At 44.9% G+C, this 22713-nt stretch overlaps 1 protein-coding gene across 1 annotated transcript; it reads left to right on the top strand.

Moving 5' to 3' along the window:
- Positions 1 to 224: 224 nt before the first annotated feature.
- Positions 225 to 18203, top strand: AMBN (ameloblastin). Its single transcript, XM_083420521.1, has 8 exons — positions 225 to 342; positions 3801 to 3918; positions 8534 to 8581; positions 10432 to 10551; positions 11363 to 11602; positions 14179 to 14223; positions 15146 to 15190; positions 17210 to 18203. Exons 2-8 carry the CDS (start codon positions 3865 to 3867, stop codon positions 17684 to 17686), a joined length of 1029 nt encoding a protein of 342 aa, XP_083276647.1. The 5' UTR covers positions 225 to 342; positions 3801 to 3864; the 3' UTR covers positions 17687 to 18203.
- The last annotated feature ends 4510 nt before the right edge of the window (positions 18204 to 22713 follow it).

Below are 22713 nucleotides of genomic sequence, written 5' to 3'. Positions count from 1 at the left end.
ATCTCCATTTTGCTTTGTTGCACACATTCTGTTTTTGTGCTCATTTTCTATGTGTTAGACAATGGTTTCTATAAATATAGACTCGGGGATGCAATTATAAGTAATGAGATATCATGGCTTTGAGTTTTATGTGCTGTGGTAAGGGTAGGTGGGAACTTGCTGGAAGTCTGTAATTCCCCTGCCCTTTTGCTCGGTATTGATTGGTTAGCCAGCCATTTCAATAAGGCTTATATTCTAGAGAGAGAAGTTTACAAATCATTCCTGTGAAAGCTTTATCTTCTGAAGATTTCTCGAGTTGCCTCAAGACAACAAGGGTTGGGGCATTTTCAAGACAGCGTGAAGGTAAACATTTCTTTCCATCTTCTGTAATAGATATGCTTGGAGGAAGGGGACTGTATTCCATCATAGACAAGACTTTTGTCTGAGAAAGAAAGCAGTCACGACAGCACACACTGTCCCCTGAATTTTTGGTTCTGCCTCAGGCTAGTGGTGTGTGTGTGTGTGTGTGTGTGTGTGTGAAGAACCCTGTGGAAAAAAGTGACAAAGCTTACATTACGAGAGCTCAAGGCAAGTGTGCTAGGCTATTTCCAGAGAGTCACTATTATGTGGGTAGGATTTAATTGCACACTGACAACTTTAGTTTGGGCAATTAAAGTGGATTTGGTGCTCTTGCAGAACAAACCCACTCCCCTTTCAAAAAAAAAACCACAATGGGCCTTTTGTGATGAAGGAAGTGGACAGGGGAAGCACTGGGGAAAAGTAGGATAATAATTGTGTGAAGTAGGTCCTATAGCCTCCTCAGAAACAAATCAGAGTGAAAAAATAGCGGGTTATGATATCAACGCCCTGCAAACTTTGTGCAAGTTAATTAGGACTCACTAAACACAGACCCACCGAGTGTCCCTATTTTCCAGGGACAGTCCCAGATTTACAAAAGCCCTCCTGTTTTCTGATTTGATCCTGGAATGTCATTAGGATGTCCCTATTTTCATCAGAGAGGGGTTGGGGGGCATGGAGTTACGTGACTCCCAAGCCAAGGAGATAAGTAACTATACAACCTTTAGAAGCCATCTGAAGGCAGCCCAGTATAGGGAAGTTTTTTTAAAAAAATGTTTAATGTTTTGTTATGTTTTTATATATGTTGGAAGCCACCTAGAGTGGCTGGGGCAACCCAGTCAGATGGGCGGGGAATAAATAATAAAATTGTTGTTGTTGTTGAATAAAGGTAAAGGTAAAGGTACCCCTGCCCGTACGGGCCAGTCTTGACAGACTCTAGGGTTGTGCGCCCATCTCACTCAAGAGGCCGAGGGCCAGCGCTGTCCGGAGACACTTCCGGGTCACGTGGCCAGCATGACATCGCTGCTCTGGCGAGCCAGAGCCGCACACGGAAACGGCGTTTACCTTCCCGCTAGTAAGCGGTCCCTATTTATCTACTTGCACCCGGGAGTGCTTTCAAACTGCTAGGTTGGCAGGCGCTGGGACCGAGCAACGGGAGCGCACCCCGCCGCGGGGATTCGAACCACCGACCTTTCGATTGGCAAGCCCTAGGCGCTGAGGCTCTTACCCACAGCGCCACCCGCGTCCCGTTGTTGAATAGGTTGTCCCTATTTTTGTCAGATAAATGTTGAAGGCTATGTAAACAGTCTTCAGGAAACAACCTTAGTCTTTAAGGTGCCAAATAACTTACTTTGGTTTTGATTTTTGCTGCAATGGGTTGTCATAACTTCTTCCCTAAAATTTATCGTTAAGAAACCCTTTCACCTTCCCTCAGCTGCCACGAGGCAGAATGTAATGGCCGCCACAGGCAGCTGATTTGGGGCTTGTTATTGCTGTATTTTTATTCCCAGGGAGAGGCACTTTTCTACCTCAGGTGCTAAAGTAACTTGACTGGCTCTGTGTACAAAATACATTTTGTGGTGTGTGTGTGTGTAAGTGTTTGTTTGTTGACTGGGAAGGGCACATAACATTTGCTGCTTTGCTTCAGGCAGCAAAATATATTGAGCCACCCCTAATTCCCCAAGCAAGAATTTCCACATTTGTCTTCCGTTCCTCTATAAGTGAATTACAGGACAAGTGTATTTAATCTAGAAGCCCTGCCACTTGTGGAATATGGCCCCGCTGTGCTGGAGAGCTTGCTTGGGATCAATTCATTAGCATTGCTTTTTATATCTCTGTGCACTCTCAGCCTAAAATTACTTTTTGCAGTGTTAGGCTATAAACATATGACACAAGCTGTTCTTTAGGGAAGAAAAATGTTTGGCACAGGGTGTATATTATGTAGGCCTGATTGTGATTGTTATGAAAACCCTCATTATCTTGTAGACTAAAGTTTCAGACAGTTTCAGCATTATTCTTATTGGAGATTAGTGTATGCTCAAAACATATATAAGCAGCAGAGCCACCAAGAACCAGAGAGGGGTTTACTCATGAGTACAATGGTACTTCTATTTGCGTTCACCTCCAGTTATGTATCCTTCGGGATACGTACACGGCAAACCTGGAAGTATTTTTCCAGGTTTCGCCCCGCGCTCATGCGCAGAAGCGCTCTATGTGCCACATGCATGCACAGAAGCGACACCTCTGGTTGCGGAAACCTCAGGATCTGACTGGAGCTCTGGAATGGATCCTGTCCACAACTGGAGGTACTTGCAAAGTCCATTTTTAAAAGGAACAAGTTTAGTTCAAGTTCCTCTTATCCAAAAATGAACTTGTCTGAGTTCAAGTTTGCACTTTTACAAAGCAAACAAATTCACTCCCAGTTCATCCAAGCTCTTCAGTTCATAAAAAGTTTATCCTCACCTGCTTCTATGCTGAAGTGTAGGGTCTGAAATCAAATCAGTAAATGCACACAAGTAATAAGCTCTTTTGACAGGCAGAATAGGTAAAGGTAAAGGGACCCCTGACCATTAGGTCCAGTCGTGACGAACTCTGGGGTTGCGGCGCTCATCTCGCTTTATTGGCCGAGGGAGCCGGCATACAGCTTCCGGGTCATGTGGCCAGCATGACTAAGCCGCTTTCTGGCGAACCAGAGCAGCGCACAGAAACGCCGTTTACCTACCCGCCGGAGCGGTACCTATTTATCTACTTGCACTTTGACGTGCTTTCGAACTGCTAGGTTGGCAGAAGCAGGGACTGAGCAATGGGAGCTCACCCCGTCACGGGGATTCTAACCGCCGATCTTCTGATCGGCATGTCCTAGGCTCTGTGGTTTAACCCACAGCGCCACAGGCAGACTATTAACAGGTAATGATTCCCCCATAGCTGCATTACAGTACCAGAAAAGGCTTGCCTGCCACTCAACTGGCACAAGGCATTGTTCATTTAGTTCCTGTACCTCTCCTTTTCTCCATAAGCTACTCCTGTTGGAAGAGCAGGACTCCGTTCAACAGGGAAGATTCAAAAATGCCTCGCATTCCTCCTTCTGACTGCTTGGCAACAGTGTTAAGTGACGAAGCATCCTTAGACATGCAGAGCATCATGGGAAGGGCTCCCTCTACCATTAGGTTGAGTGTGATGTCATGATTTGGGGTATAGTGAAAAAGCAGCAATTAAATCCATTTAATTAGTGATTAAAATAATTTGATTTATTAGCATTGTATTAACATTGTATTATAATGTTGTATAATAATTGTTTTTTTCCCATCCTCCTAGGGATGTGGGGTTTTTGTTTCAGTTGATAAAAGAGCTTCACCAGCCATGGGTATTAAGTACCTCAAGCATGGAAGGCAAACCACATTTATCAAAGGGGTCTTTGCACTGACTACGCCACTATTTCACTGTTTACTATATTTCATTTCCAGGACCTCAACATCCTCTGAAATTCTTCCCAGGTCCTTTTTTTACTCAAGACATAACATCAAAGATATGAAAAAATGGATCCTTATCTCAGTCCTATTAGGAATCTGCTCTGCAATGCCGGTAACTAATACAATTTTACCTCAAACTGTTGTCCGTCAAATTAAGGAGAACCTGTTTCATGTTTTGTTTTGTTACTAGTAGTATAGATTGTTATTTTGGAGACTTGACATGCACAGTGCTTTCTAGAGTAGATGATCCTCTGGTTTTTTCTCATGTTGGAGGGAAATATAACATCATAAATATCAAGATGACTTCCAAGGCATTTTACAAATGGTTTGAATTTTATATGACAAAGGCCCAGTGTTGCTACAACCCTGCTGAGACTGGGAGCTTGATGGCTTGCTCCTCACCCAACCTCTTTCCCCATCCAGATAAATTTCCCCCCTTCCTTTCTTCTCCCAACATTAACTTTAATTTTGCTTCAGATGAGCAGCAGCAGAAGCCATGGGCAATGCAAACCAGGGCTGAAAACTATTGTTTGCAAGTATTACAACATTAAACAGACATGGCTTCCTCCAAAAACTCACGAGAAATGTAGTTTGTTAAGGGTGCTAAGAGTTCTTCGGAGACCCCTATTCCCCTCACAGAGCTACAATTTCCATAGTTCTCTGGGGAAATGGGTTGACTGTTAAACCACTCTGGGAACTGTAAGTTCAAATGGGAAATAGGTATCTCCTAAAAACTCTCAGCATCTTTAACAAGCTACAATTTGCAGAATTCTTCGAGGGGGAGCCATTATTGTTTAAAGTGATATGATGATGCTTTAAATGTGCAGTGCAGGTGCAGCCTAGGTGATGAGGAGCCCCATTGACAGCCAGTGTGGTGTAGTGGTTAAGAGCGGTAGTCTCGTAATCTGGGGAACCGGGTTCGCGTCTCCGCTCCTCCACATGCAGCTGCTGGGTGACCTTGGGCCAGTCACACTTCTCTGAAGTCTCTCAGCCCCACTCACCTCACAGAGTGTTTGTTGTGGGGGAGGAAGGGAAAGGAGAATGTTAGCCGCTTTGAGACTCCTTAAAGGGAGTGAAAGGCGGGATATCAAATCCAAACTCTTCTTCTTCTTCATTACTTTAATCAGGACTATGTCATGCCTAACCCAGCTTGGATCGGGTCCATTCATTTTTGTGTCATTTTGTGTGGTTGCACAAAGGTGAATCTGTGGCCATTTTTAGACACCTAAGCCTCAGTACAATATAAATTCCACGCAAAAGAGCAAGTGGGACGCGGGTGGCGCTGTGGGTTAAAGCCTCAGTGCCTAGGGCTTGCTGATCGAAAGGTCAGCGGTTCGAATCCCCACGGCGGGGTGCGCTCCCGCTGTTCGGTCCCAGCGCCTGCCAACCTAGCAGTTCGAAAGCACTCTCGGGTGCAAGTAGATAAATAGGGACCGCTTACTAGCGGGAAGGTAAACGGCGTTTCCGTGTGCGGCTCTGGCTCGCCAGAGCAGCGTTGTCACGCTGGCCACGTGACCCGGAAGTGTCTTTGGACAGCGCTGGCCCCCGGCCTCTTGAGTGAGATGGGCGCACAACCCTAGAGTCTGTCAAGACTGGCCCGTACGGGCAGGGGTACCTTTACCTTTACCTTAAGCCTCAGTACAATATAAATTCCACGCAAAAGAGCAAGTCAGCAATGGAAAACCTGCTTCTCCCCTTTCTGAATACAAGTGATTAGCACCTTCCCAAATGCAAGTGTTGCAAAAGGTAGGGAGAGATTCAAGAGATATTTTGTTTGTCCGCAGATGCTTCTTCAACATGCTGGGATACCTGGAAGGGGTGGTATAAGCCTTGAGGTATATTTTACCCCCCACCTGCACTTGCAAGTACAGTGGTACCTCGGGTTACGTAGGCTTAAGGTTACATATGCTTCAGGTTGCAGACTCCGCTAACCCAGAAATATTACCTCGGGTTAAGACGGATGAGAACAGAAATCTCACAACGGTGGTGAGACAGCAGCGGGAGGCCCCATTAGCTAAAGTGGTGCTTCAGGTTAAGAACAGTTTCAGGTTAAGAATGGACCTCTGGAATGAATAAAGTACGTAACCAGAGGTACCACTGTATCTCTAAAATATCCGGAAGTCATTATGATAACCTTCAAGGAGAGCCGGTCCAATTAGCATCTTAAAATAAGCTTTTCTGAATGATGGCGTTTGCTGTTTTAAATCATTAATGCAGTAATGAATAATTAGCCAGGGCTGCAGTGCTACAGCTGGTGAAAGGCTAGCTGAATTGTCTTAGGAAACTGTAAATGCCATCCTCCAGCAGAGAGGGAAATCTACAGACAGGCCTTGGCACAGAGAGCCCTGCAAGTGCAGATGTTCCACTAGCAGTGGGGGTGGGCAAATCAAGGCATTCGGGGGCACGTCAGGGCAGCCATGGATCATGGGGCCAACACTCCCTCATGCCCCTGGCATACCTACAGAATGATCCAGAACCAAAGGCAGCTTTTGCGTAGCGCAACCAGAGGTGCCACCATTGTTTTGGCTCTCTCCAGTATATTTTCTGTGATGCTTAAAGGTAAAGGTAAAGGGACCCCTGACCATTAGGTCCAGTCATGACCAACTCTGGGGTTGTGGAGCTCATCTCGCCTTATTGGCTGAGGGAGCCGGCGTACAGCTTCCAGGTCATGTGGCCAGCATGACTAAGCCGCTTCTGGCGAACCAGAGCAGCACATGGAAACGCCATTTACCTTCCCGCCAGAGTGGTACCTATTTATCTACTTGCACTTTGACATGCTTTTGAACTGCTAGGTTGGCAGGAGCAGGGACCGAGCAACGGGAGCTCACCCCTTCATGGGGATTCAAACCGCCAACCTTCTGATCGACGAGTCCTAGGCTCTGTGGTTTAACCCACAGCGCCATCCGTGTCTGTGATGCTTAGGAACAAAAAAATTATGTTGCATATGGGCTTTTATAACTTATTTACCACCCAAGACTGTACCTGTCATTATTTACTCTCTCTATCACCTGCAACAAATGGTGGTTACAAGAGTTAATCTCAACATCACCTAAGAACTGGCATGCAGCAGTTGGGCTGCTGATATGCACAATCTGCTAGTGGAGGTTGGTGCACTAGGGCAAATGTGGCAGTGCCCCCAACAACCTTGGTCTGCCCTCTGCCCTTGCTTGCCTGCCTTCTTACAGACATCCAGTCCAGGGGGTGGCACTGGCTGTCAGCTTCTCTCTCTCTCCCCCTCCACCATCTCAGCATTGTCTTTGCAGATGTCAGCACGGAAAATGATGGGGACCAAAGTAGAATTAGTTATCTCTTCCTGTCATATATTCCCTGACTATTTGATAGATGAGAAGGATGAATTTTATGTATACAGTGGTGCCTCAGAAGTCGAACAGAATCCGTTCGACTTCCAAAATGTTCAGAAACCAAGGCGTGGCTTCCAATTGGCTGCAGGGAGCCCCGCAAGTCACGTCGGACGTTCGGGTTCCAAAGAACGTTTGGAAACCGGAGCACTCACTTTGGGAGCCAAAATGTTTGACTCCCAAGGCGTTCAGGAACCAAGGTATGAATGTACTCTGTGTTAAGAGCTAAATATGAATTACCTTTAAATGCTCGATGGCAATATCTTCATAAAAAGCATTTGCTAACTACCATTTACGGACCAACAGCTTTTACAACTCCAGAGACCCCAGAGATATTAAAACAGCTTATTAATACTTATGTAACAAGGAAAAAACCCCTATTACCTTATAGAAATGTTTATTAGCAGCAAACCAGTTCAATGCACATATATTAAGGAAGGAGCGGAATAAAGAATTTGAAATCTTGATCTCGGCCAAGCAGTGGGAAACTGTGTTAAGCTCTGTAACAGGGTTTCCCATACTTGGATCTCCAGCTGTTTTTGGACTACAACTCCCATCATCCCTAGCTTGCAGGAGCAGAGGTCAGGGATGATGGGAATTGTAGTCCAAAAACAGCTGGAGACCCAAGTTTGGGAAACCCTGTTCTATAACAAGGGTGTCTCTGGACCTTAAACAAAGAGTCGTACAACCTGCAAAGAAGAAAATTTGACAGATTTTCACCACCCCTTTCCTCTCCTGGATGCTAATGCTTTGGGCCATCCCATGAAACTGTCCAGTACAAGATTCTGAAAAGTGCTTCTGTGCACAATGCATAAGCAACATGTGGGAATTGGTGCCACAATGCACATTAGCTTGGATGGCTTTCAAAGAGGAACAGACCATTTTAATACAGGATTGGTCTGCCAAGGGTTATTAGCTGTGATAGCAACCTCCACTTTCAGAGGCAATGTATTACTGAATACCATTTGCTGGGCGCAAAAAGTCGAGAAGGGCTATGGTTTCATGCTGCATTTGGGGGCTTCCCAAAAGTATCTGGCTGGCTGCATTTGGATACAGGATGTTGGCCTAGACTGGATATGTGTGATCTGGGTGTGATCCCGTAATGTTCTTTTTATGTTGATCTGACACAGGCATTCTACAACATCAGGGAGTTCTTCCACAATAAGAAGGCTCTCTGCACATGCTTAGAAGTGTTATTACTTATGTTCCAGGCACTATCTCTGGCATCAAAAGATAAGGAGCTTGAGTTAAATACCAATTCTGAGCATCAGAAATGGGCCTGGGGGGAGGGGGGCAATAAGAAGGAGCAGAATATTGTGAAGATAAAATGGTTGGTATTAATGTTGTGGGTTTTTCATTTCTTTTCAGCTGATGAGACAATTGGCGGGACCAAACGTGGCAGGTGTACTCCCGCAGGTAACTGCAGCTAACTACAGATACCCTCTTTGAAAAAATCTCTTTCTAAGTGAATGTAACTGCAATAGAAAATACATGATGCAATTCTAGAATATTTTCCTATATGACAAACTACCCCAAAAATCTATCGTTCCTTTGGCAATAGAAATCCAATTGTAATATCCTGCTTGCTCAGCAGATGTCTGCTTGCATCTCCAAAAAGTTATCAGGAGGGTTGGGGGGTGCCTCTAGAGTAGATTTGCAGGGGCCCAAATCTTCATGGGGGAAGGAGATGAAGGAGAATTCCCATCCTATCTGCTGGCATGTTGGATCTTGTCTTAATATCAACAACTGATGATTTCCTTCTATCGGTCCACGATAGAAAGTGTTCTCTCATACCGTATTACGGTGTGGTACGCTGGTTTGACAGCCATGGACAGAAAGTCCCTACAGAGGGTGGTGAAGACAGCACACAATATCATGGGCTGTCCCCTGAGTCCATTAGATGTCATCGTAGGAGACCATTGCCTCAGAAGAGCAAGGAACATTCTCAGGGATGACTCACACCCTGGCCAGCACTTTTTAAATCTCCTGCCCTCAGGCAGGAGATATAGAAGCATGATAAGCCGCAGCAACAGGTTAAAGAACAGTTTCTACCTGTGGGTCATGAGGCTGCTGAATGGAAGACAGCAACATTGCAGCTTATGTTTGGGGTTGGTGGTCGTACAACAGCACACAGAGTATAACAAGGACTGAGAGATTGTGGGAGGGAGGGGGGCTCATTTAATCTCACTGTAAACAAGTGGTACAGTGACAATAAAGTATTTCTATATTTCTATAACAATCACATTGTGTTCAACATGCGCACAGCCTGTGTACCCAGATAGTTGCGCTGTACACTTTGTTCAACAAGTGTACAGTCTATGTATCTCTGTACACAATAGCTGAGCTGTACAGATGAATGAATTGCACTGCTTCACACAAACACTTGTGCATATGCAGAGACAACTTGGGCCTGTAGGCTGTGCAATGTGTGATCAATCCTCAAGCAGTTTAAAAGTCAATTAAAAGAGACAAAGGAAAGGTACATTCTGGCTCAAGTTGGCCATGACCAAGGCTGCAATCCAATCTGCAATTATTTTATGTTCAGTGTGACATACAGCTTTGTAAACATAGAAAGGATTTGTCTGTTCTACATTGAGAGGAATGGAATCTACTGTGTTATCCTTTACATGTCTTCTCAGAAGTGAATCCCGCTGAATTCATATAGGACTGCAGTCTTAGCCTGGGCTATCTTTGTTCCATTGGTACCTTGGGTATGCAGCCTATTTTAATGCATGTTTACTCAAGACTAAGTATGCTTACTAGAGAATAAGTACTTACTTCCAAGCAAACTTTCCTAGGATTGCAGCTACGTATGGTCACAAACTAACTTTATCTAGAGGACTATGGATAAAAAGTGCAGAGCTTTTTATTTCAGAAGGCATTTGGAGGTCTTAGAGTTTAATGCTGTACTTTTGAAAAATCCTGTAAGAAAGGCTTTATGTTTTATTCATTGATATGGGTTTATGTTGTCTGTATTTCTTTACTAATTTGTAAACCAGCTCGAGGGTTCCTTGGGTACCCAAAGGTGGAATAATTGTAAATACTTCCCTTGTTCCACCTTCCTCTTCTGCCTCTATCCCTCTGTAATGAAATATATGGCTGTATTATAGAGCAGACAAGAACTGGGTATGTCAACATAACAGAAATCAATAAGAAAACCCATTTCCAACTATTTATGATGCCACATTCTAATGCGAGTTTTTAAGAATGCTAAAATGTGAATTGCAGCTGCAGAATATCTGCATTGATTTGTGCCATTTCTTTAGTATGCTCGGCCTTATAGCTATGGAGATCCGTTTAATACATTGTGGATACACAACTTTCTTCCGCCACATTCATCTTACTATTGGCTAAGGAGAAGACCTCAGCAACATGAAACTCAACAGGTAAGCTGCTTGTGCTACAATAATTTTGGGAACTGTACTCAGTATAATGAGGATTAAAAATAAGGTGCTTCCAGGGCATTAGAATTTTGCGGGAGAGATTCAATCACTTACTGGGACTTTCGGTTTGCCCAATTAAAGTGGACTAAAGCATGAGTGCAACAAATCCTTAAAAAAAAAACAAAAGGCCAAAACCCCCTTCAGCTTTTTGTGGTTTGGAAAGCAATGGGGAAATGCATTGAAAAGTGTGAGGAGAATGAAATATTACCAGGAAGATGTGCAAAACAGCCTGCAAGCGAATCAGGATGGATGGAGGATAAATGTTCATTGTCAAATAACATATCGGAATGAATACTCAAGTCATAGTCTATTTTGGGCAAAAAGATCAGGATGAATGCTGAATAAACAAGGCATCTGGATGTGATGCAATCACTTTCATATCTCTTAAATGATGACATCCAAACTATTCCCCAAGATATTTGCTAGGAAGAATGGCAATTTTCTGTTTGCTGTCAGGGCACAGTTTACAGGGAGAAAGCCCTCTTGGAACACATAAGGAATGATTAAGGCTTGTGCTATATCGGCATTTAAAGAGATCATCTTTATTTCAGTACAACTCAGTCATTAGCATCTTTTGCTAATTATCTGGCATCTTGAATACTAATGAAAGAACGTGAGATTTTGCAGGCAGGAGCCTAATACATTAGATACTTTTAAAAAAGACATGCACTGCCTTTGGTATCATGGACATAACTTCTTAATGACTGTACCCTTTTCCTTCTGGCTATTTGTCCTCCCACGCTCCTCTCTACAGTATGAAATCAGCATGCCTGTACACCCTCCTCCACTACCATCTCAGCAGACACCCATTCTGCTTCAGCAGCCTGAACTGCAAGAGCAACCTGTCTTCCAGGTCGTAAATCTCATTCCTACAAGGCAAGTCCAATTCCAGCAGTACGATATGCAGCCACCATTCCAGCAAAAGCCGTTTCTGCTGCCAGAGGGAAACCAGCCAGTTGTCCAACAGCAGCCATCAGAGAGACAAACTCAGCAGGTCAGTTTTATAAACAGGTGACATCTAAGTCCCAAAACCACCAGTACAGGTTTCAGAGGCTCCAGTGCTTGAATCCTGAGCTCCACCCCCAGATGATAGGTTCATTTTCCTACCAAAGGCCAGTTTCTGAATTTTTGGAAGATTTTTCTTCCATAGAATTTCAAATTTCCATCCAATCCTGGTCAGCTGAATCACCGCTGTAAAAGCATCCAGCCTCAACTGCAAGTTAGGATTAAGGCCTGTCTTTGCTTTTCTTAGGGACGCGGGTGGCGCTGTGGGTTAAACCACAGAGCCTAGGACTTGCCGATCAGAAGGTCAGAGGTTCGAATCCCTGCGAGGGGGTGAGCTCCCGTTGCTCGGTCCCTGCTCCTGCCAACCTAGCAGTTGGAAAGCACGTCAAAGTGCAAGTAGATAAATAGGTACCGCCAGTGTGGTGTAGTGGTTAAGTCACGTAATCTGGGTAACCGGGTTCGCGTCTCCGCTCCTCCACATGCAGCTGCTGGGTGACCTTGGGCCAGTCACAGTCTCTCAGCCCCACTCACTTCACAGAGTGTTTGTTGTGGGGGAGGAAGGGAAAGGAGAATGTTAGCCGCTTTGAGACTCCTTAAAGGGAGTGAAAGGCGGGTTATCAAATCCAAACTCTTCTTCCGGTGGGAAGGTAAACGGCGTTTCCGTGTGCTGCTCTGGTTTGCCAGAAGCGGCTTAGTCATGCTGGCCACATGACCCGGAAGCTGTCTGCAGACAAACGCCTCGGCCCTCGGCCAATAAAGCAAGATGAGCGCAGCAACCCCAAAGTCAGTCGGCAATTCTTAAAAATAACCCTCAGCATTTTAATTTTAATTTCTCATAATAAACACATTTTTAATGCTATTTTGTCTCAAGTCCACATTTTTAAAATTACCTATAATATAAGGCATTTTCATGATATTTTAATTGACATATTAGCTTTTACACATACTGTCGCCTAATATATTAATTTTTGTAAATGTTGGAGAACTGCATTGCAAAATTTGGAGAAGTGTCAATTTTGAAAGATCCATGTGTTTCAGTTCTTACATTGCGAATCTGATGCAGTCACCTTTAAACTGAACCAGACTTCTCACCCATCCATATTTGTGGGTTGGTGGGGGGCAGGGCTCCTGCTCATTCTCCTCAGTTTGGCCCTGGACCTACCACTCAAGTCCTACCTTGAGTGCATCAAGTAAGTATCTTGCACAGGTTTAAAAATGAGCTTATGTCCAAAGTGACTTTTCTGAGAAGATAAGCTAGGCAAGAACTCTGTTTATATAGGTGCTTTCTGCACCATCCATCATGAAGGAAAGCAGTGCATGGTAACACAGAGATCTAAAGCAAAGGCAGCCATCAAGTGTTTTCCTTTCAGCCTCGCTACCCCACACGAACACCCCAAATTGACCTCACAGACAAGTCTGGGCAGGGCAGTAAAGGACTAGGCCAGGCATTCCCAAACTCAGCCCTCCAGATGTTTTGGGACTACAACTCCCACCATACCTAGCTAACAGGGCCAGTGGTCAGAGATGATGGGAATTGTAGTCCCAAAACATCTGGAGGGCCGAGTTTGGGGATGCCTGGACTAGGCAATACAGGGGGTGGGAATCCTACTTTATCATTCTTACTGGAAGGATTTATTGACCTGTCTGGAGAAAAGCCATCAGTACAGTGAATCACATGAAATTATTGCAATACCTTAATCTCACCCAGGAGAGGTGTTGGACTCTTCTTCCTTGGAGGTTTTAAAGCAGAGGTTGGATGGCCATCTGTAATGTATGATCTAGTTGAGATTCCTGCATTGCAGTGCTTTGGACTAAATGGCCCTCGGGATCCTTTCCAACCCTACATTTATATGATTCTATAGAAGAAGTGATGACTTAAGTTGACAGTGTAGGTGCTAACTATAGGAGCAAGAATTGGGAACCTGTGGCTCTTCAGATGTAGTTGGTTTACAATTCCCATCATCCCTGACTATTGGCCATGTTGGCTAGACTGATGGGATCTGGAGTCCAGCAGCACCTGGAAACTCAAAGGTTCTCCATCCATGTCTTAGGGCATTTTGGTAAGTCTACCATTGAGAATATGGGATGCGGGTGGTGCTGTGGGTTAAACCACAGAGCCTAGGACTTGCCGATCAGAAGGTCGGTGGTTCGAATCCCCGGGACAGGGTGAGTTTCCATTGCTTGGTCCCAGCTCCTGCCCACCTAGCAGTTTGAAAACACGTCAAAGTGCAAGTAGATAAATAGGTACCGCTCCGGCGGGAAGGTAAACAGCATTTTTGTGAGCTGCTCTGGTTAGCCAGAAGCGGCTTAGTCATGCTGGCCACATGACCCGGAAGCTGTATGCTGGCTCCCTCGGCCAATAAAGTGAGATGAGTGCCGCAACCCGAGTCGGTCACGACTGGACCTAATGGTCAGGGATCCTTTTACCTTTACCTTTACCATTGAGAACAAGATGCTGATGGGCCTGTGGTCTGATTCTAAGCTCTTCACTGTTTTTCATGAAACAACAAAGAGTACTGTTCCTGAAAGCCAAACTACTGCTAATTGGTTTTCTCCTTTGTCTAGATGCCACCCAGTCTGCATTACATGTCCTACATAGGCAACCAAGGAGTAAGTATGTTGCATTCATTTACAAGCAATGAAATCCTTATCATTATCATGTCAGGGAGACAACCAAAACATTAAAGGAATATCTGGGGGGCAGTACATCTCTGTGTGCTCTGCGCACAGTATGAGAATGCTGGCAACACCAATATGGTTGTCACCCCACTAGAAGCTGTGGCCAGCTAGCACCAGAACCAAAGGGCAAAGTGTATCTAAGTGCAGCACTTTCCCCTCATAGGAATGAATGGAGAAGGAACTCAGAGATGCCACCTGAATGGGGGCAGAGCTTGCCCTTCCGCTACGGCCAATTCCAGCGCTCCCTTTCCTCCCCACCCAATGTTTTCCTTATCACAGCTTGATTACTTTGTCTCAGAAAGCTCAACAAGAGTATCTGAGAACTAACTTGCAACCCATCTACACATCTCAACCGATTCATCATCATAGTCTCATCCTTTTTGTCAGTCACGGTAAAATATGACAAACGGATAGAATCAAGGAAATGATTTTTCCGTATGCTGCTTGCAAAAGAATAATTGCATTCTAATTTAGCTATTCAAATGTGTGTGAGATAGAGAGGGGGGGGGAGGAGGGAGGGAGGGAGCATGCTTATGGGAATGATCATAAACCTACCCCTGGAAGCTACACATTGCAATTTTTTTAATTTCAAAAGACAGGAAGAATTTTCAGGGAAGGAAAGCAAAGCACTCCAGAGCTCATTAACTTGTTTATGATACACTAATGTTTCAAAGGGAAGGAAATAATATAAGCAGCAATGTGGACTTTTAAACCATGTAGACAGAAATGTTTTATGAAGTACAATCAAATGGGTATAATATGCTTTAAAATGAAGGGTGTTTTCCCACCACTGTACGTGTATTGGCCTGGGATGATTTGGTCCTCATATGCTGTTTACTTATATGTTCCTTAGGCAGCTCCTGCAAGACTAGGAATAGTAAGCTCAGAAGAAATGCCGGTGAGTCATGATAAGTTGAAATATGCCTCCTTAATTAATACATTAATTTACACTGTGAATAAATGAAAAAGCAAATTCTGTCTACAAAGATACCTTATGCCAGTTTTCCCTTACCTGGTGCTACCCAGATCTTGATGGGCTCCAGCTCCCATCAGATCTTGTCTACATGGCCAGTGGTCAGTGACGCTGGGAGGTTTTTACCCTAACACATCTGGGGGACAGCTGGCTAGGGGATGGCTGTCTTATGCTATAAACATTAAAAGCTAAGTATTATAATAGCTACCATTCAAGGGACTCTGTGAATTGTAGCGATGGCATTCAGAGTTGCTAAAGAACATTTCTCAGTTACCTCACAAAAAAATTGACAGTACTTGGAGAGGTCATTACCCTCAAACTGATATAATACTGATTACAGGCTTGTAATGTCAGCAGATCTCCGTAATTCTCCTACATGGCTAGATAAGTATCACATACAGGTTCACCAATATTGAGTGATGTATACAGTTTACCACTGATGCTGGAAGAGAGAAATATTTTGGAGAAACAAATATATAACAGGGTTTCTTTTTCTTTTTTCTTTCTTTAAGCCTGTCAATGCTAAGGAGGGTTAAAAAAAGAAGAAGCTTGGCTTCAAATAAGCAGCCACTCCCTTTTTGACACAAAACATTTCCCCTCAATTAAAAGAAACTACTCCAATCTGAAGGGACGTGGGTGGCGCTGTGGGTTAAACCACAGAGCCTAGGACTTGCCGATCAGAAGGTTGGCGGTCCGAATCTCCGCGACGGGGTGAGCTCCCGTTGTTTGGTCCCTGCTCCTGCCAACCTAGCTGTTCGAAAGCACGCCAAAGTGCAAGTAGATAAATAGGTACCGCTCTGGCGGGAAGGTAAATGGCCTTTCCGTGCACTGCTCTGGTTCGCCAGAAGTGGCTTAGTCGTGCTGGCCACATGACCCGGAAGCTGTACACCAGCTCCCTCGGCTAATAAAGTGAGATGAGCACCGCAACCCCAGAGTTGGCCACGACTGGACCTAACGGTCAGGGGTCCCTTTATCTTTTACTCCAATGTGAATCAGTAAGTGATCCCCTACACTAAAATCCTACATTAGACTCTAATTCACCAGGAAGTGAATGAGAATCAAGCCCAGAATATTCCATTAAACACATACCTGGCATCAGAAATGCCAGCCCTATTTTTTAATACTCCCTTCTCATCCCAAAACATCTAGAGCAAATGTTTCAGCACTGAAGTCACAGCCCCCACTAGTAACAGACCATGATGTGGAGCAGGAAAACATGCATTGGTTCAGTTTGCTCGACGCCTCTCTCCTCCCCTGGCACAAGCAGCAGCAACAAACCATGCTCCCTGGTTTAGCCTTTCATCTGAACCAGGGACTGTTCTCTTGTTTTACTCAGGCCACAGTTGGTAAGCCCAAGAACAAACGAAAGGGAGCAAAGGAAGGGGGTGAAAACCACAGTCTCCAGTTTGGGTGTAACACTAAACCCAGGGGTTGTGCAAAGCAAGGAGTGAAGTGAGAGTCCTCTGCACATTCACAATGAACTATTAACTATAGCTTACCATAATGTGAAAATACTGCTGACATTGTGGATATTGGAAAAGCTCTGCTAAATGCTACTGGGGTGGGCAAGGGCAGAGATTTAAGACGTGGTTTTCATTTCATGGACATGTAGCACTGCTCCCTGGAGACCACCTTTTCTCCTAATATTATTGGGAGGTTGACACCAGTGGTACAAATGGAAATACCAGTGCAAATGGTTAGAGCATGGTGCTGATAATGCCAAAGCTGCAAGTTTGATCCCCATATGGGAAAGCTACACATTACTGCATTACAGGGCAGATGATCCTCAGGGTCCCTTCAAACTCTACAATTCTATGAAATATCTTAGTTGAGATTCTAACTTTGGCAAAATCCACATTTGATTTTCATAGCAGGGTAAAACTTAGCAATGGGAATTTATGGCAGTCATGGTAATGGGACACTCTGAATTTTTTTCTCTCCCAGGGTGGTGGATTTGGCGCACCAGCCTATCACGCACCGGGCCCAAACCTGTTTGCCATGGATGCTAGATATGGAAACATGCAACCAAACCTTGGTGGGCCAGGTGATTACACTGTGGAAGACGACCAGCTTGGAATAACAGAGCAGCCTGAAGTTCAAGGAGGAGCCAACGCAGGAGCTAACCCTTCAGGCAAGGGAAGCAACATCATCTCCCTAGATGGCAGCCAGGGTGGTGCCTTGCCCAATGCCAACAGCAACCTGCTAAACCCCGCGGCCCAGAGCAAAGGACCAGCAGGTGTACCCCAGGCCACAGCAGCCCCTCCGGCAGCTGAAGGGCTCCCTGACAGCTTCATGCCTTTTAACGCTGACGCTGCCATGCCTTTGGATCCCACCATGTTCCCCGTATCCACAGCCAATGCGGGAAATGAAGCTGGCTACCCACAAGTAGGTCAAGATATGTGGCATTTCCAAGAGCCTTGAGTGCCCTTAAGGAATGCATGCCCACTTCTGCTCTTCAGGTATTTCCTGTGCTTGATGCATTGGCTTAGGAGGACTATTAATCTTCTACACAATGAGCACCAAAGCATTAAATGTGCTAATCAATGTATGCAGCTTGTGGCAGTGATGGCGTAATTTCCCAGCCCCCCACCCCCCATGTCTTACATTTCACGTCTGGAAAAGCAACGGAGGTGCCAGATGATTAATGGCTAAAAAATGAATTCTGTTTCTGCTGGCAATCGCGGAGGTTCCCTTCCCTTTTGTTTATGCCACTTTAGCTTTCATATGCTTTAAGCCCTCGCCTGATTGATATTTTAAAGAATGATTATTATTTATGAAACCTTTGGCATTAGAAACCAGAAATGCACTCAAGATTTATAAGCAGTTGCGTGTTAATCTGGAGCTTACGGTTGGTGTGTGTCTCTGATTCTGATTAGAAGGCTCACTGTGTTGCATTGATTTATGTAGGCAGCATGTAATAAACTTTTATTTAGCCATATTAATGCTTCTTGCGGCTTGCTTTTCTTAAAATGTTGAGTAAATGACAGTTCAGTTATGCAAAAGCTGTTTGCAAACATAAGCAATTCTTAACCCTTAGTTGGGTCACCTTTTCCTTCCCAGATACTTTGCTTACTGCACATTACACGCAGAACTTTCGGGTAACCAGATTTAATTTTGGGGAAACCAAAGTCCCCCATTCATACTCTTCCCTGAGTCTTCAGTCACTTGATGGGTCATGTCCCTAATGCCCAGGGGCAGCCATCTTGTTTTGCTGCCTATTGAAGAATGGGAAAGTGCTGTCCCTGCCTACAGCTGAAGTCTCATTTACCAGGGTCACATGGCAGTAGCTTCTGGTGAAATCTCTCTGGAAGCCAGCCAGAAATCTCTCTGTGTCCCCCAGCGGTGGCAGGGGGAGGCAGGGTACCCACAGAGGCACCATACCATGGGATTCTACTGCACAAGGTGGCTGCTTTACCCTGCCTCATGGGCCTACCAACCCCATAAACTGAACTGCTGGCACGCCCAATGTTACAGATGCAACTCCCTTCACATCCCTCCTCACTTAGCACATAGATTTGCAACTGGAGAAGCTAGGTGTAGCTCAAGGGCTTCCAGTTGCTTTCCTAGCACAGACCTTGAACTGCCAAATTGTTATAATCTAGGCTAAGGACATGTGATGCTGGATCAGAGCAGAGTCCATGCATTCTCTGTTCCAAAGCAGACAGCCCAGTTTCCTCTGGGAAATGTCCATGCAATTCCAACACACTTTATGAAAGATTTCTGGTGCTCAACCCAATACCTTTTGTTGCCAGAGTCCATCATGCTACTGCCACCCTCAGACCCAAGTCAAGGTACAAAACTATTCAAGGGGCACTAAGGCATTTTGAGAACTGTGACAACATATCCCACAAGCACCACCCTCTTCTTCTTTTGACAGACTATTTGCTGCCCTTTCATGACACCTCAAACCAGTTACCTGTCTTTACCTAGACCTGGTTTTATTTCTTTGGCAGAAAGAAAGAAAGAAAGAAAGAAAGAAAGAAAGAAAGAAAGAAAGAACTTGCTCTCCCACTGCCGGTTGCACCAGCCTTCACAGACATTGTTTACTGGTGTAATAAATTACTTTAAAAAATATATATATATTCACCGGCCAATCAAATCAAATTAAATCACATCACATAAATTCCGAATTACAAAGCTGAATTTTAAATTTTGTTGGGGGGACCCATATTTCAAGATCCGAATGGGGAGGGGGGTGTAATAAATTACTGCATTGTGACCTGAAGGCCAAATGAAGAGTCTGACACAGAGTCTGGGTTGAACTAGAGCAGGGGTAGGCAACCTAGGGCCCAGGGGCCGGATCTGGCCGAATTGCCTTCTAAATCTGGCCCACAGATGGTCCAGGAATCAGCGTGTTTTTACATGAGTAGAATGTGTCCTTTTATTTAAAATGCATCTCTGGGTTATTTGTGGGGCATAGGAATTCATTCATATTTTTTTTCAGAATATAGTCTGGCCCACCACATGGTCTGAGGGATGGTGGCCCGCGGCTGAAAAAGGTTGCTGACCCCTGAACTAGAGCCTCTTTATATAAGATTAAAACCGACAAAAACCCTGCAGAGGGCAACACTACTGCATACCCTCCATCATTTCTCTGATGAAAATAGGGATGTCCCATTCCACAACAACAACAACAATTTTATTATTTATACCAGCTCATCTGACCGGGTTGCCCCAGCCACTCTAGGTAGCTTCCAACATATATAAAAACATAATAAAACATTAAACATTAAAAACCTCCCTATTCAGGGCTGCCTTCAGATGTCTTCTAAAGGTTGCACTGCTACTTATCTCCTTGACTTGGGGGTCGCATAACATAACTCCATGTCCTCCGACATTTCACCCATGAAAATAGGGATGTCCTAATGAAAAGCGGGGCATTCTGGGATCATATCAGAAACCTGGACAGCTGGAAAATAGGAACCCGCGGAGGGTCTGCTATTGGTGCAGGAGCAAACCTGAACCCAACTGCAGCCTCTAGAGTGCAGGTCTGGAAGCATGGCTGTACAGCCTGCATTCTACTTCCAGACTATACCCTGAAAAATGTAGGAAGGCCTATACTGCTCCAACAGCAAGGCTCCATAGCTTCAGGCTGATGAAACAGTTTAGTGTCAGAAGCAGCCCTTATCCCACCTCAAAGCCCAGACAGGAAGCCTCAAGGGCAACCCATCACCCTGAAAGGTGCCTAAAGGGGGTCACGAGGGTGAAACACAGCTGCTCCCCTTCCCACACCTGAACTCCCACAAAAGGGGGCAAATCTCTATTTAGTCCCCTTTCCTCCATAGCTCACCCATTGGGCTACTGAGATGGTTATATCCTTGCAACACTGGTCCGTCTTCAACCACCATAGCCGAAGATGAGCCTGGCCATCAATGGTCAACTGAGAAAACTGCTCCATCAAATAACTGGCACTCCTCAGAATCATAAGTGCCAGAGAAAATCATTTAAACAGTGGACCACCTGTGCCAGACCTGATCACCTCTTGACCACCCACTCCAAACATGTACCAAGCGGCCAATTGTAAAGGCTATGTCAACAAAAAAAGAGCCATCCATCAAAGCCCAACAAATAAAAATCCCAGGGCTGACAGGCAAAAGGCAGATTTAATGTCGCATTTGCCCATCAAGGACCCACTAACACAGTTCGGAACCATACAGATCAAAGGAGGTATAGGAAACTGTGCACAACTGATCTGGGATGTGATGATTGAGTGATGGGACAAATGGTGAATAAGCTTAAACTCACTTGGGGCTTTCTAGGGCACTATAACTAGAGGCAACACCCTAAGAGGGACAGAAAAGAGGCCTAAAACCTTGCCTTTGTTAAATTCCTTATCTATCTTCTGCCAGGCTAGAGACTCCATGCCTAATACCGACTTCAGATTCCTTGTAAAAGAGGGAGCTGTGAGCCCTCATAAGGGATGTGACAACTAAAAAGAAAACCTCCCTGAGGTAAACAGTATCCTTCCTAAGGGGATAGTCCTCCAGAATTTGGCACATGGCATCCACTCTAATTGGACATGGCCTTTTTCGAGATGTACTGTCCCCTGGATTTTTGCCCTGGGAATCCCTCTAAGCTGTGCTTTAAGAATTGACACATTCAAATGATGAGAGGTCCCACAGATGGAGCAGGCATGTTGACATTTGTAGGGATTCGGTGTGCAAGGACCACAGGAGCTGTACTCCCACAAATACATCCCACTGGCTGGTACTGAGGTGGACCAGGCAGTGGACTGGGCCTTTGCCATAAACAGAGGCCTCATAATCCAAACTGTGTTGGCAGCCATCACAGAGGCAGTGTCGTTTATTATTACAGCTGAGCGATGTGTTGGCAAATATGGATTCTTACCATTCTTAGAAAGTTTTGAACCGGACCTTTGGGACAGCGTGAACACTTTTTGCAAAAAATAAAAGAACCACATACACATTTAAGTTTTTGACTATGTAAGGCCCCAGAGGCAAAACGAGGCCATATTCTAGAGCTGCTTGGCAGGAGCTTTTGGCTGGAAAGATGTGTGGAGAATAATTAGTTTAGTACTCAGAACTCCAGAAGAAATCTGTGCCTCCACAGCTGTCTTGGGAGCGTTGCAAAATGCTGTTGCCATGAGCAACGAATCCTGTCCTTGTGACCATGAGCCCAGTCTCAGAACGATGAGGATGTCACGAACACCCCCTCCTTCCCTGAATTCCCTGCACATGGAAAAGCCTTTGTAAAGAAGGGGAAGGGTCATGCCTTGTGCCTGGTGGGACTGGCAACCTGACTCTCAGGGGATCATGAGGAGCAGAGAGTCAACCTTTTATTTAGCACCCGGACCCTGCGCTGCAATGCAGCAATCGCCTCTTTCTCTTGCCTGATTCTGTGTGTCTTCAAAACACACATTACTTGTGGTGACGCAACAGGGGGCTTCTTCAGTGGTGGCATCAGTGCTTTGGAATGCACTCCCTGATGAAACATGAGAGGTCCAATCTGTATTGGCACTGCACTGTTTACACAGGCATTCCCAAGATCTTTAGATCCAAATCTCCTGTTTGTATTGATGTGTTGTTCTAACGTATATTTTAATCGTGGGTGTTTATATCTTAATGTTTGTATAACTGGTTTTAATAATTTTCAAACCATTTAGAAGCCTATTTTGGCATGAAATGGTTTATAAAGTTGTTGTTGTTAAACATGAGTGAATGGCTTATTTTGTGCTGTGCTTTGAAGGTACTCTAAGGCAGTTGGAACAATTCTTCTGCCTCTGTGAGTCTGCAAATCTCATCACACAGTGAGAGTCTGACCTCATTCTTCCTTGAATCCCCCAAAGATACCAAGATCTCTTAAAGATGTCTCGGGATGGGGTGGGGATGGGACAGGGCAAACAAAAGTAATGACTGGGCCGCCTGTATTTTGGATCTGTATATCCAACATTGTAAGTCCTAGACAAATACACACTACTGTGAATTCAC

Source organism: Podarcis tiliguerta, assembly GCF_965153285.1.
Source record: "Podarcis tiliguerta genome assembly, chromosome: 17".
Taxonomy (NCBI): domain Eukaryota; kingdom Metazoa; phylum Chordata; class Lepidosauria; order Squamata; family Lacertidae; genus Podarcis; species Podarcis tiliguerta.
This window is presented reverse-complemented; position numbering and strand designations above follow the sequence as displayed.